The 16,188-nt window shown below is 37.0% G+C and overlaps 1 protein-coding gene across 7 annotated transcripts in view; it reads right to left on the bottom strand.

Annotated features, from left to right (window-relative positions):
* Positions 1 to 4,548: 4,548 nt before the first annotated feature.
* TPD52L1 (TPD52 like 1) overlaps positions 4,549 to 16,188 on the bottom strand; it is an 88,479-nt gene continuing 76,839 nt past the window's right edge. For 4 of the 7 annotated variants that reach the window (XM_081296094.1, XM_081296097.1, XM_081296093.1 and 1 more), the window contains exons 5-7: positions 12,709 to 12,747; positions 9,664 to 9,724; positions 4,549 to 5,207 (exon numbers count right to left, since the gene is read on the bottom strand). In XM_081296094.1, the coding sequence (XP_081152220.1) occupies positions 5,079 to 5,207; positions 9,664 to 9,724; positions 12,709 to 12,747 (229 nt within the window). In that variant the 3' untranslated portion in view covers positions 4,549 to 5,078. The remainder of the gene's footprint in view (positions 5,208 to 9,663; positions 9,725 to 12,708; positions 12,748 to 16,188) is intronic. The other 3 variants (XM_081296095.1, XM_081296098.1, XM_081296100.1) reach the window with 3 other exon arrangements.

The raw sequence follows: 16,188 nt of genomic DNA, 5'->3' as shown, positions 1-16,188 counted from the left end.
TATGAGATAAGAGATCAACCCCACATGCCTTGAAGTGAGGCACAATCACTGACTGCTGTGGAAAGGAAGGCCCTTCATGCAAACCTGCCCTGTATTTGGTGTGCAGCAATGAAGCCTGTCTCTTTAATTCAAATGTCAGTTTCTATTGGAAGAAAGCCTTTGAGGCTGGCATGGTGAAATTTCTAGGCAGCGTTTCTTTGGAAACTCTTTGCAGTATCCATGGATACTCAATCTGCAGGAAGCAAGGTGCATGATCTCTTCAGAAGCAATGCACATGCACATATAGTTTCTCTGTATTGGAAGGAGAAGTACCGCAAAATCTGATTATTTTTGGAGATTATTAATACAAAAACAACTCCATCTATCAGTGTAGTGGAGTTTTATTTGTTCTGAAAACATGTACATAAAATAACCCCAGAAGAGTTCAAGTATTTATAACCAGAGGAGTTTATGGCCTAGGAGCCTTATTTTGAACTTTTTGTCTGCTTTATATTTGTCACTTAATCATTACCTCAGTTCATCTGTCTACCAAGAAATGGTTCACAATTAGTCCTAAACCTTCCTGGGGTAATTTACTTTAAAAAAAAAAGAGATAAAAAATTTAACAGTGCTGTGAATAAAATCTCTGTTTAATAAGAACAAAATGAAGATCAATTAAAGAAGATAGTTATTGAGTCCAATGGTGATGTCTACAAATATTTGAACATTATTACTTTAAAGAACATTCTTTTTTTCTTTTTTTTTTTTTTTTTAAATACTTGCTACTTGCCTGGACTTGGTCTTCTGAATACCAAACCCTGTAATTATGATGCAGAGTAAATAATTATTCTTGGATTGAACTCAACAAAAAAGAATTCCTTGTTACTGTTTTTCCCTGTTTTTTCACCAGCTGTTACATAATTCTCAGTGTCCTTGTATTTGAAAAATGTCAATTCATCTCAAAGCCTTGTGGTAGTGATATGAGTGATGAAATACTCTTGTAAAAAAGCAACCTCTGTACTCAGCATTTTTATAATTTTATAGTCTTCATAATTTTGTAGTCTTCTTACTTAAAGATGAGTTGACTTCTTCAGGAGTCTTCTGCTGATGTAGTCACTATACTGTGGTTTGATTAGGGTATGTGTGTCTCCCAAAGGGTCATGTGCTGGAAACTTTGACTTCAGTATTGGCAGCTTTGAGGTAGTGGGACCTTTAAGAGGTGGTGCCTAGTACAAGATAATTAGCTCATGGGGCATTGCCCTTGGAAGGGATTAATGCTGGTCTCACATAATGAGAGTAAATTGTTATAAGAGTAAATCTGGGGCACGCCTGTAATCCCAGCAATTTGGGAGGTTGTGGCAGGAGGACCACGAGGTCAAAGCCAGCCTCAGTAAAAGTGGGACGGCTAAGCAACTCAGTGAGACCCTGTCTACACTAAAATACATAATAGGGGTGGGGCTGGGGCTCAGTGTTTGAGTGCCCCTAAGTTCAATCCCTGGTACCCTGAATCTCTGGCTTCCTATTTTGCCATGTGATCTCTCTTGCATATTATCTTGCCATTGTGATGCCAAGAGGTTCTCACTAAGGTTGAGCAGATGATGTTGAATCTTCCAAAACGGTGAGCTGTCTAAACCTGTTTCCATTATAAAGTATTCAGCTTCAGATGTTTTGCTATAGCAACAGATAATGGCCTAAGATACTTATGACTATTAGCAGAAAACATTTTACTGTTCTTAGTGATGATCAAAAGTAATCACAAGATTTTGCCAAATATTATCAAATTATATTTGAATACCAAATTTGAAGTTGGTTCACATTTCATATAAGTAAATCACTTTTTAACTTTAATACATGTATTAACTTTCACTAATAATGAAGTAGAGATAATTAAGTTAAACCAGTTTATTCTAGTACATAGTTTTGGAAGTTCCAGTCCACCATTGGTTGGCCCATTGCTCTGGGCCTATGTTGAGGTGGCACATCATGGCAGAAGTGCATGAGGGAGTGAAACCATTCATTTTGAGCTAAGGATGTAACTCCATGGTAGAACACTTGCCTAGTATGTGTGAGGCAACAAAAAACTCACCTACCTTAGGAGATAGAGAGTGAAAAGGAAGAGGAAGAAACCCAGGTCCCCTTTGAGGGCATACCCCCAAGGCCCTAAAGGACCTCCCACTAGTCCCACCTCCTACAGTTTCCACCACCTCTTAAAAGCACCACCATGGGGACCAAGCCTTTAACAGTGGATCTTTGAAGATATTCAGTATCCAAACTAAAGCATCATTCTGTCTTCTTTTAAAACATCTGCTCCCATTCCAGTTTGACACTGATAGGAGAGCAATGGGTTGAAGTTCACAATATTAAGCACCATTTTATAAGAGATTTAACAACTTTCATGCTGAGAGGTACTGGTGGACCAATAAGCAGGCAGAAGAGCTGCCTAGATCTCCAGCATTCTCTCCATGGTGGCCATTGTCAATGAGGTGGCATCTAGTATCCATAATAAAACATGCAGTGTGTTCTATTTTCAATGGTTCAAAGAAGGTTTCTAAGAAAATATATTATTTAGTCTAAGATGGAGATTGCTTTGTTGACATAACCTACCAATATAGGATAAAGCTGCATCACAAATTTACAAATTTTCCCATCATCACTTTGTAAAAGTGCTAAATAGTTAACATAATGGTTTGCTTTTTAAAAAAGCTAGTTTATTTTGTAATTGTAATTCACATTGAATTTTTGGTGCCTGGAATAATTTTTTTATGAAATATCCTTTCATATACATGCTTTTGACCTGAAGTAATTTTTGTTAGTGAAAGGTTATGTCCATTATATACCAATACATTTTAGCACTCGTGAAATACTTTAGCTACTGCATGTGAATTGAGCAAGTCAACTTAATGGAGGAAAGCAGTCAAATCAGACTATTCTGAACTTCCTCAATTATGAGTAGGTGGTAAGACCAAAACAAGGCTCACTACTTAATCTTTCTAAGACTAACCAATCCTGACAACCAGTAGGCTCAGACTACCTACCTACCAATAACTGATGTGATTATTCTAATCTGTGTGATGTGGCTTAGTTACACATATCATGACATGGCCATTAAGAATACATTCTCAGAGTGAACCATAAAAAGCCTTTAGGTTGCCAGGCCCAGTGGTGCACACCTGTGATCCCAGCTACTCAGGAGGCTGAGGCAGGAGGGTCACAAGTTCCAGGCCAGCCTGGCCAACTTAATAAGAACCTGTTTCAAAAAATTAAGAAAAGAATTGGAGGCATAACTCAGTGGGAGACTGCTTGCCCAGTGTGTATGAGGCCCTGGGTTTGATCTGCAGTTAAAAAAAAAAAAAGCTCTTAGATTAATAGAGGTGACATTAATTATTTTATATATATATATACCAAGCTAACAAAATTAGACTTGTGATGATTTAATCAGTAACTAGAATGTATGTATTAGAAGCTTTGAGATGTTAACACTAGTTTTCTTATTTTTCTGTCCAATTTTAATATTGTTTTCAGACAGTAGGGCTGGGGCAATTATATACAGTAATCTGTGAGTAAATGAAGATATTTGTATAGTACCATAGCTCTGCTTATTTCATACAATGCAATGGCTGAGTGCAACCAAAATGATGGTGATGGCAGAGAGTTGAACAAATTTGAGCATTTCAGACTTCCCAGATAGCTGCAGGCTGGGCACAGGGAGACTGTACTTGCATGAGGCAGGGGTGACTCCACAGTGCATGTTCCAGCCAGATAGAGTTGGCTTCCTGCCCCATGAGGAAGGCCTTGATTTCAACCAACAGCCTGAAAGGACAAATGAGAGAGAATGCCAGCGCCCCCACTGGCAGGGCCCTTTGTCCACATTTGTCCACTCTGGTTCAATGTTTCGGTGTACTCCCACAGCTAAGATGTTAGGCCTCAGAAGGCTATGTGCTCTTGAACTAGCTTGATTTTCAGTTAGCTGTACAGACTGTATGGATTTAATTGGAATAGAATTTTTCAGATTGGCTTTATTGCACTATATCATTTTTCTATTTCTAATTAATAATAAATACAAAAGAAAAAGAAAAAAATTAACATGCTTTCATGTGTGTATGTGAATGTATAAATGTGGCCTTTTTTAATTGTGCATTTTACAAATATGTCTTAAAGTTAAATCCCTACTACTTAATAACAAATGTATGTTCCCATTTAGAAGAAATGAGAAGCATATAATATGGAAGGTAAAAGTGACAATAGAAATATGAGTGTTAATAAAAACATCAGTTTTTTCATACATATGAAAATTTGTAGACTTTACGGGGTTATAAAGCTCTGCTTCTCCCATTGTATAGCTGTCCCCTTTTTAGATATTCCTTAGTTGGGTAGCTACTACTCTATGAAGCAGAATTTTAGAATGGAAGATTATTTTAGCATCATAGAATAACTGAAGTTATAATTACTTTCATGTATCTGTCCTGTTCACCAAGTTAGAAGTTGATTTAAAATAGCATGTGTAGAATAATATATGAACGTTTTAAGCCATCGAGAGCCCTGAAGACAAAGAAAGCAAGAATTCTGTCATTGTTAAAATCAATTATTTTAATTGCTTAAATAAACATACATAATTGATGTAGGTGCGGGAGATCACAAGCAGTTTGATGAAATTTGCAGTGAGTCATCTTACTGCTAGAGACAGTCATAAAGAGCTCCACCTGTTGATCTGACCAACTGAAAGAACTGGTCACTCAGTCTTCAAGGACATGCACATTGTAAAGGAGGCCAAGCAAAAATGAAAGCAAATAACTAATAGATATACGTTTGGGAAATAAGTGTTGAATTTCATAAACAAGTTATAACCAATCATGTACCTGCTCCAGTTGGGACATTTTAAAAGATAGCAATCCACGATACAGAAATGTGAGGGTCAAGTGGTCTATCATCAACACACATGCAGATAGAAACCATTCAACTTTCTAGAGAGGCCCTTTGAATAATAACATCAAGACCTCAAGTTTTCCCAGTGAGATTTTGGTCTTCTTATCTGGGTGTGTGCAGGCAGAGATGGGCTGGGCAGTGGCCAGCCTCTGGGTGCGACTGCAGGCTAGCTGGACCTAACACTGCAGCTCCTCCTCTTCGGCCTGCCGCGGGCCTCCTGAGGAGCTCTGGGTGCTGGCGTGGGCTGTAGAGCTGAGGACCTCCTCAAAACTGCCTCCTCCATGGTTCGTCCCACCTACTTTCGTCTGAAAAGGCAAATTGGCAAAAAATGCCAATTATTATTAATTATCATCTTTGCAAATGTGTTTATAAGAATGCCAAAACTTGATTATTTTTAAATTCAGAAATACAGTCTTTCTTTGGAGATAAGTAAAAGATGTAGAGAAGTTAGTTTCCTTTAGCAGAGTGATAGAATGTATGTCATTCATACTTTGATCTTGGGATAGGATTCCAGACTTCAGCTTTGCAGTTTTAGTAATGTCCTCTAACTGTTCCATATCTAAGATTCTCATCCTTTCAAGAGTATAATCAGATCTGTAGGCTTTCTGTATCTACCCCATTCACCCAGAGAATTGATTTCATCAAAATGGAATTGGATTTTAGATTAATTCTACCAATTTTATAAATGTCTGAATATCCTTATGTGACTTATACTAAGGTTTTCTACTTGAGATTTAGCAGGACAATCTGAATTTCTGAAAAATGATTCTTGACAAGAAAGAGTGGCTAAATGGAACATGATTTCTGGTCTCTGCTTAGAGATCTGGCAATGGATCAAGTCCAAAGTACTGCTAATTTCACATCTTTCTAGGCAACTGCCTTCAGAGTAGGAAAACCCCTTAGAATACAAGTTAAGATGCTTCACAAGGCTCTCTTGTATACTTGTAATTGACTAAAGAGAAACATGAAGGAATCAATTTATATTAAAAAAACAGGATTAAGTATTATGAAAGATTCTTTATTAAAAGTTCTTCAAACAAATATTTAATGGTCCAAAAACGCTTGATTCAAGTTTTACTAATATTTGCATTGGTCTTCCCTTATCCATTCCCAATGTGGAAAAGGAAGATATAGTAGAGACAATGTTTTTGCTGAACTGTTATCTATACCTCACAGTTGTCAAATGATTGCTCAGAGGCACAGGCATGACACAGGAACATGTTCATGCCCCTCACCTGCCATTTTTAACAGTTGATCAGGGTTTAAAAGCAGCTCATTCATTGCAAAACAAGTATTTTTTTTTTCTAATTGTCACTAAAATCCCTCTCTGCCTCTTAAATTCAGCTACTAAACTGACATTTTCTACAACACTTGGGTCAGAGAAATTCTTTCTGTAAAGGGTCAGAGAGTAAATATTTTAGGCTTAGGAACCACAAGGTCTCTGTCACAGATATTCAAATCTGCTGCTGTTGAAAGTAGCCGCAGACAGCATCTGAGTCAAGGAGCATGGCAGTGTTTCAATAGCTGAGGACAGTAGGATGTGAATGTCATGTAATTTAATTTTCTATGTGATAAAATACTCTTATTTTGATTTTTTTCAACCATTAAAAAATGTGAAACTATTTTTAGCTTATGGATGAGTCAAAAAGCAGGTGACTAGGTGAATGTGGCCCATGGGCCTTATTCGTGGGCCTCTGTACAGAGAACTGGTCCCTCCTCTCTGTTACCTCAGCACCTGGGAAAGGCGTGGTGCAAGGAGAGGCTCTCAAATAAGATTTTTCATTGTACTTTCTTTCCTGAGAGAAACAAAATAAGATTAATTCAGTGTGATCTATTCTATTAATAGTTCACATGATTTTTCTTTCTTTTTTTTTTTTTAAAAATCCACATTCTCTTTGGCTTCTGTTTTGCAATAGAAATCACATACAGTATTCAATCAAGTGAATACAAATTAATGATGTTTTCTTCTGGGTTTTGCTTCTTCTACTCTTTGGTTTTCTCAGATCAAAATAGTAAAAACAAGGAGGAATGGAATGCTTTGAACGAAATCAGTCTGACAAAGAGGGGGTGGAATATAGGGGCTTCCTAACCCCATGGGCTTACTGATGGTCACTGCAATACTTTTGGCAAGGACTGTAATAGGTGTGAGCCACAAGCCTTTGCTGGAGCTTCTCTTCATAAGGACCTTTCACCCAAGAATTTGTCACTTTGTCCCTAAATTTATAATTGTTCTTTGTACAAAATCTCATTTGAACTGCCAAGCTGGGGTTCCTAATCTCAAAATGAAATACCTGGTTGAGAGGACACAAAGAAACAAAAAGTATAATATTTCTTGCCCCCCCCCTTTTAAGGTTTTGATTTAAGCCATGTATTCATCAAAAAGTAGGTGCACTAAAAATATGGTCTGCTTGATGCAGATGGAGAATGAGTGGCAGGGATGTAGTTGCCTGTGATTCACTGGAGCACAGCTGAATATGACAAATTTGGTTCCATCAGTGTTGTTTCTGTATCTGCCTGTTTGTCTTGGATGAAATAGATAGGATACTCCTTGACTATATAGGTGACACCAGAAGAGATGTCATACACTAATACACTGCAAGGGTGTATGCAGGACCAAATTTTATATGCTTAGGACTGAATATAAAGAAAGAACAGCCGATTTGGCACAAATGCCACGTGGTGTGCTTCAGACTGCATGAAGAGATGGCAGGTGTGGACCTTACTTCACACAACATCTTTTCTCATAGAACATAAGTAATAGTTCTTAAAGCAGGACATGTGAATGGAAATACAACCTGAAGAACTGCAAAGACTTCTATTCATCCTCACTGATTCAGGAGCCATTCCCTCATCAGAAAACAGCCTCAGGATCCACAAATGAACAATAGAGACATTTTGGAGAAGATTTAGAACACAAATGTAAACTGCAGAACATAAGCTCTAGAAAGGATCATATGGATCTCTAATTTAGTCTAGAAGGGGAAAAAGGACTGAGAAATATGTAATTGTTGAGGAGGTGGGAGGTTTTACACAAAGCACGATTATCAGGTATTCTACATTTTCTAGGTGGGCAGAAGGAAAAGAATTAGGTATTGGCTTTGAGACAGGAGATGTGTGAGATGTGAGTCTTGTTAAACCCATGGACAGTCGTACAAGCACAGAATCCACTCACAGGAGATCTCAATGCAGACCTGGTGGGCCAAGTGGGTACTGGGCATCTCTGAAGGAGGGGCAGGCACTATATCTTCTATCCCTATAAGCTGAGGACAGCGAGGCTGAGAGTGTGGATCAAACACTTAAATCCTGTGTGAACCATGAGCTCATCAGAGCTTCCCAAAGAAAATGAAGATAGATTGTTCTTTATTCTTCTTTAGTTTCTGCATATCTCCTTCTAAAAGAACCTAAAAAGTACCACTTGTCCTATGTCAGAACATGTCTAACAACCAACAGGTCCATTCTCCTTGGGCTAAGGCTGAAAACTAAGTTTGAGAAACTGATACTTAGTATTTCCAAGACTTTTGTTTCTATACTAGATGTTCTTCGAAGAGAAATGTCCACCACACTGCGTTCGCCTCCCCTTAAAAAACCGTTCCTGGTAATGGGGTGACTTAATGGCTCCTGACTAAGTGATGGTGTGGACAAGCAGAGTAATAAAACTGCAGAAGTAGAAACTGTTGGTGAATGAAACTAGTGAAGGCATGGTAAATGTTGAGTAATAATTCCCTTCTTAGGCCTGTAACACCTGACTGCAGGCCTAATAAAGTAGACCCTCCACTAAGAGAAAGACCCTCCAGGTCACTAAGAGCATCTGTGACCTATGGGAGGAGTAACTCTTACCCTCACCTGCACCCAGCAGGCAGCACCCATGAGAGTCCCACATCGAGATCAGGAAGCAGCTCAATAATTGCAGTGCACACAACTGATTTTGATCTGGTGAAGAAACGTGCCTTTGTAGTGCTAATAATTACAAGATCTCATTAAATCACTGTTTAGATGATATTTTTTAAAGCATAATCTTAATAGTTTCCATCACTTTTTTCCTGTTTTACGTTTATGCCTTTTGAAAGCAGACTGACTTTATTTGTTCTTTTTTCCCCTTTGTAGATTAACTTATCTATGCTTAAACAATAAATCTAGTCAATTTTTAAAAATACTATGTAATAGGCATATTTTCTTTTTAAACCCAGAAATCATGCATTACAATAAAATAGTGCATTGTGTGGCTCAGTTCAATTTTCTCTCCATGAAAACTGTCCTGTGCTGTGCTCAGGATATGAATTTGGTAAACTAGCCTAGATAGACGATGGGGGGTGGATGGCATTATAACATATAGTACCTGCTTTGTTTTTAATGGTTCATGTTCAAACCAGAGGAGCTCGGGGCTATTATGGAACCTGCTCTCACATGCTGAACTCAGAATTCAGATATCCTTGATTCTACCCACAATCCTCTTTCACGTGTCTACTTTCAGGCAGACAGCATTCAAGATGAAGTGGTAGACACAAAGCCAGTTCATTATAATGAGCAATTTCACCCTTGAGTTGTTTGTACAAACAACTCTAAGGATGAAGCAACACTAATCCATACTGATTTTATCTACAGAGTTATATGAGAAGCAAAGGGTCTGCCTTCATGCAGGTCTAACCTTCTTGGCTGTCCTGAATGCTCATGGCCCTGCCTTGCCCTCGATACTAACAGCAGCAATAACTAAGCTGTCCTGATGGAATGGACCCAGTCACATGAAATCCACTTCATCTGTACCTTAAGGCTTGTGACAGTTGTCTCAACCCTCTCCTCAAATGATTTGAAAGTAGAAGAATTCCTAAAATAACAAAAAAAGAGAGGTCAGCTCCAAAGACCTAGTGTCTTAGCAACCATGCTGTTTGGTTTTCTGCTCTGATTTGTAAACATCGCCTCTGCACCAGAGCTAGCTGTCAGCTTATCACCTACAACAACCGTGTTTAAAATATGTTCCACTTCTGCTAGGTTAGGTCCAGAAACCATAACCTGACATGGGATATTTCTAAGGAAAACAGTTAGATGCTCAACTATGGAATAAACAGTACAGTCTGTGGCAATGATACAACTATAATAATTCCACAGTGCATCATAAATCATTTCCAATGAGTTAATGGAGTGACAATAGCTTAATTTTTCACTTGCTAATTAATTGCTACTATCAAAACATTCCTCTTCTTCTGTTTCTTTCTTTCTTATTTCTTTTTCTTTTCTTTCTTTTTTTAAAATTTTATTTTTTGTAAGCAAATGGAAACTCAGCCTGAAGAGTGTCATGTCTGAATTTTCCTACTTGGAATTTTAAAGTTATTTATTTCAGTAAATATGAGACAAGACAAAAATAGCTCAAGGGGGGGATGTTCATAAAAGTTCTTTTCCTTAAAAAGTCATCATATTGATAACTTCCATAACATGGCGTTTCTGAAAGTTCATGCATTCATTATTTTATGTTGAAATGTATCTACCGACTGTCTCACACCTAAGGAAAATGGCGTTAACAGCATATAATTTTCCTCCCAAAGAGGATATGCCTTTTTGTTCTCTTACCAGACAGAACTTTCACAGTTCATTGGCATTTGATTTGTAACTCATTCATTGTGTTTAATCTACATAACCATGTTTTTTTGCTTTCAGTGTAGATCCTTCATTGGTGATTTCTGGTTTTTTATTTGGGATTTGGCTACATGACATTACAATTTAATGAAGTTATTACCATTAAAAATGATATAACTAAGTCCAAATAAAAAGATAGGAACTGAACTAAAAGATAGCTCTTAAATCTTGTATTCATATCAGCTTTTGGAAGCAACAACTGGCATTATTATCAGTTTTAATTAAATGTAACTATATTTGATAAGCCACCTGTTATTCCCCAATTAAGTATAGATACAAAATAAGAGGAATGGCTTATAGAAACTTTATAAGGAAGAATGGCTATAAAATATGGGTTTTACTGAATGTTGTGAGATGAACCATGCCCCTAAAACTATCAAGAGGCAATTAATATAGAAAATATGTTTTTGAATTTGACTTAGCTGGGGCTTGCCTCCTGAAACTTTGGTGCTTTGAATGGCCAAAAATGCACCTCCATTTAGGCTGTGTACACTACTGGTGAGTTCAGAAGAGCCAGGCATGGCATCACACCTTTTATGTATGTGACTGAAACAGTCAAATTCCTATAAGTAGTACTTTATAATATTTCTGTTTCATGATGAATGTATTCGTGAAATTATACTTAAGTGGCTCAAAAGTATATAGCTGTGGTGCTTCATTTCTACTGCAGGTTTCATTTGGCTGAGCCTGCTCCTGTGACCCACTATCTTCCCCACAATGGACATATATGTTAGATGATTAGAATCAATTTTTCTTTAAAAAGCTAATTTCAGGAAATTCACAGGGATTGCATTTGACCTATAAGCCACTAGGTGGATTCCTGGTTCACAGAGCAAAACCATATTATTTTTTTTAAGCTGCCCAAATTTAAAATGTATTCAGCAAAGGAGCTCATAGCTTTGTGTTATATTATTTCATCTGAGTGCTTCACTTGATGAAGTAATAATTTTGAATATGTATTCCCTATTTACTATCAACTATGGAAAATCAAATATTGTGGTCAAATTTTCAAATCAATCAATTAATCAAATAACCCCAGTGTAGAAGAGACTTCATGAGAAATAGTAGAACAAACATCCTTCTAATTTAATTGTTCCAGAATGCATGCCAGAGAAGAAGGATAAATTGTTTAATCAGATATAATCACATCATGTGCAGCTATAAGCTTGTAGCACTGCAAATGACCCTAGAAAGAATTTGGTTTCTATGGTCTCAGACTATTAAAAACTAACTGAACTTCCTCTATTGTGTATTAAAACCACAGTGTATATGCTATTAAACAGGTAAAAGGGTATAGTTCTGACTAAAGTAGGGGAAGGTCTCAGAGGCCTGCTCTCCCCTCCACCAATGGTCGCCCAGACACCTCTAGGGCTCTACAGAGCACCTTGGAAAGAGCAGCAAATCTGGTTCCAGCTTCTTATTTTAAATATGCCAAAAAATTGATACCAGTGAAGTGACTTTGTCAAGGCTGCCACATTCATCCTTGGCAGAGTTGGTACATCATGTGTCTTCTAATTCCCAACCATACATTCCTCTAGACTATTAGTTTGATTTTATCTGATTGTACCACTAAGCCATACAACCTGAACCTGGGAATGTCTTTCTCATAAGTTTTCATCCAGTGAGTATTTTTGTGACATTTATAGTTCAACAGACATCTCACCTTAATATCTACCTGAAACATCCTAGTGATATCCTTTCTAGGACTATAGACCTATCCTTTTATTTTACAGTTTCTCCCAGGCTTGCATTTAGTTATGTTGAAACAACAAATGTATTTCCACCCTTGAAAGTATGCTTGGAATGTCCTAGACCTGCACTAAGTTCTTAACACAGGTTACTTTGTTTTGGTGTCATAGCATCCATATGAGGTGGGTCTTATTTCTTGCAATGTATGAATAAGAGAAAGGAGATTGCAATAGGTCGATAAAATAAAACAGGAAAGGCTGGATTCAAGCCAGTGTGTCTGGTCAAAGGCCCAAGCCCCTTACACCATCCTTCTATAGCATTGAGTCTTAGAGATCAGCAGAGAGAAGGATGAGGTAAACCATGGCACTTCAGCAATTTCCTTTCACATAAAGGCATGTGCAGAGGGAAGCTTACAACTAGATTATCAATAAAGTAACATTTCATATACATTCTGCATCAATGTTATGTAAAATATTTTACACACATTACCTCATAGCAGGCATACTTATGGAATGACGAATGGAGTAACTTCAGGACAAAAGCAGATTAAAAGAAAAAAAAAAGAAGATAGCACAATATAAGTACATGAAAATCTCCCTCTTTGCAGTTCTAAAACAGCAATCTCAAATATCTGAAGTATTCCTTGCCCATCCAACCAAGATATTTGTTTTCCTTGGGCATAAGGGGCCAGAGTCAGCTTTCAAGTATATGAAGGAAGAGTAGCTGGTTCACGGTCACATACTACTCTATTTACTGAACGGTCCCTATAAGAAATATGATAATATGTAGTATCCTCCTGGTCAGCCAAGTAACTCATGGGTATCTTCTACAGGTCTAATCTGGGTCTCCACACTCTTTTCCTTCTCAGGAAGACAGTAAGGAGCGAAGGGTAGTACCCAGGAATTAGAGCCAAGCAAGCAGAAGCTAGTTGTTTCATTGCAGAGAAACTGTCCAGAGAAATGTACATGATTAAAAAAGACATTCAAGGAAGTGCATGCCAGGCTAACACAACTCACACAGTTCAACATGGAAGGACAGACTCCTACCTCCACTGTGGTTTAATTGTTAGGGACATCTGGTACAAATATAAACATTCCTGAGAATTTTAAGGGATTCATCCTCTTAATCCTATAATAGCTAACTCATCTATCCCTGCTCCCTTGTTATTTTCTATTGAGTTCCACTCAGAAATCAGGCTGAGCAGAGGGAAAAAGCAAGATGAGGCCCATTTTTTCCTGGGTTAGTGCTTCTTCCTCATCCATTTTTCAATGTGGTCCTTGCTTTCTCTTCTCTCAAAGAGGTCTTAGATAAATTTATCACCCTTCCAGGACAATATCCATTAAGTTCACTAGTAAGGGCAGCACTTTATTGGAATGCAAAACGAAAACAACAAAGGAATTCAATGGACACTTAGAGTCTTACCCTAAATACTCCATACATACATCATAGGCAAAAATATTTCCTCAGAAATTACATTTGAAGATATCACTAAAAGATATTCAACATTACCAATCTGTTCATCTCTTTTAATACAAGCAATTACTTAGGAAATTCTTTTTAAGTTTATGGTGAAATTCTAGCTAAAAGAAGGCTTAATTCAGAGGCAGGAGACTGACCATTACAACTTCTTTACATATGGACTTTTTCACCCACCTTTCTTACCTTCAATTTCAGAAAGTACAGAAAGTTGAAGATGGAGATATATCAGCACAGGTAACCATGACAAGAAATTCAGAGAAACACAATAATCTAGAGAAAATAATTTTCCTATGTGCAGTTTCACTTTCTAGAAGTTTTATAAAAATACATTATTCTCAATTTGCACTTGCTTTTTTTTAAATTTTCTTCTTTCTAGTCTTAGAAAAGTCTTAGAATCTTGCCGACATAGGAAGAAATATTGCAGAAAAGAGAATATTAAGAGATTGCTCAGCAAGTGAAATGGTGCAAATATTAGAAATGAGATAAATACATGCTTAAATAAATTCAAATGTATCAAATTGGTATCTTCAAATTGGTATCTTCCTGGGTATGTACACTTGTCTGGAAAATAGTCTAGCAGAACAGTGCTTACCCGATGGAGTGAGACCTGCATCCAGGCAGCATGGGAGAGAAGAGCAGGAGCAGAGTTAGCACGTAGGATTTAAAGAAATGGCACTGACCCTTGTTTTCCCCTCTCAAGAGCTTAAAAACAAAGATGACATATTCCATTCACCATTTTTTGGGGGGTGGGATGGGGGAGTACCAGGGATTGAACTCAGGGGCATTCAACCACTAAGCAATATCCTCAGTTCAGTTTTGTATTTTATTAGAGATAAGGTTTCACTGAATTTTTTAGCATCTCGCTGTGGCTTTGAACTTGTGATCCTCCTGTCTCAGCCTCTGGAGCTGCTGGGATTATAGGCGTGTGCCACCACACCTGGCTCACCCTTTTTTTTTTTCCTTTGAGTATACAGTTGACTCACTGTATCCGTGAGAGATTGGTTCCAAGACCCCATGTGGAAACCAAGATTTGCAATGCCAAAGCCCCTTATACAAAATGATGTGGTATTTGCATATAACCTAGGCACATCCTCCCGTATATTTTAAATCATCTAGAGATTCTTTGAATACCTAACACAAGGTAAATGCTATGAAAATATTTGTTATACTGTATTGTTAGAGGAGTAGTGAGTGATATGAAAAAATATCTGTATCCATTCAGTAAAGGTGAATTTTTTTTTCAAATATTTGCAACCTGCAGTTGATTGGATACAGAGGGGTAATGGATACAGAGAACCAACTGCATTTTTTTTTTTTTTTTGTGGTGCTTGGGATTGAACCCAGGGCCTTGTGCATGCAAGGCAAGCACTTTACTTACTGAGCTATGTCCCTAGCCCATCAACTGCATTTTAAAACATGTTTTAAAGATTTTTTAAAAACCTATTACAATTTGTGCTTCTTCTTTTTTTTCATGGCCATATGAGTAACAATATGTGCCTCCCCCAGACATTTCATTCTCACTGGATTATAGGTTTGAACAAATTCACTGAGAAATTCTGAAAAATATGCCAATATTATTATGAAAATGTTTCCAACACTTTCCATTTACTCCATGGTACTTTCATAAATGTGATTTCATTTTAATTTCACAGTAAACATTTTGGTGAAGCAGATATTATAAAAGATATTTTATCTAGAGAAAGAAATTGGACAATTTCTTGACTGGCCCAAGGTGACATCATCTAATTGTAGTCAGGTTAAAATGAAACTATTATTTAGCTCAGGCAATACAACTTATTTTTATAAAACATATAAATTCTGACAGGGATTTTTATTTTATTTTTAAAAAGCTCATGTTGTCGGATTGATTTTTTGCAATGTTCAGGATTAAACCCAAGGCCTCAGGCACATTAGGCAAGTCCTCCACCTCCAGCCCTTTTTATTTTATTTTATGTTACTTTATTTTATTTTGAAATGGTCTCAGCAAGATGCTCAGGCTGGCCTTGAACTTGCTATCCTCCTGTCTCAACCTATTGCATAGTTGGGGTTACAGGCTTGTACCTTCACACCCAGCTAATTTGGAATTATTCTAAAGAAAGAGTATGAGATACTGTTTTTCTCCTAAGACATCCAAATTTGGCTGATAATCTTTTTGAACAAGTTCAGAAATGTGTTCTCAGAATGCACAAAAGAATTTTATCATGTAACTACTTAAAATCTAGAATAAGATGATACTTTAAACCATAAAAGGGTTTAAAGTAAAATATCCATGCAAAGATGTTAACATTTCCCCCACTGTCTTTTTATAAATTGGCACATTGATTTGAGCAAAATGTCAAAACTTTGTAATTTTTCTCATTTAAGAGTCTTTATTGAACTTAGGAAATATTAAAATTATATATATATATATATATATATATATATATATATATATTTGATTTGCTTTAGAATAATTTAAAACCAAAGACTCTTTGTAATATTTATTGTTTT

The sequence above is a fragment of the Spermophilus citellus genome (assembly GCF_964194105.1).
Source record: "Spermophilus citellus genome assembly, chromosome: 5".
Lineage (NCBI taxonomy): Eukaryota > Metazoa > Chordata > Mammalia > Rodentia > Sciuridae > Spermophilus > Spermophilus citellus.
This window is presented reverse-complemented; position numbering and strand designations above follow the sequence as displayed.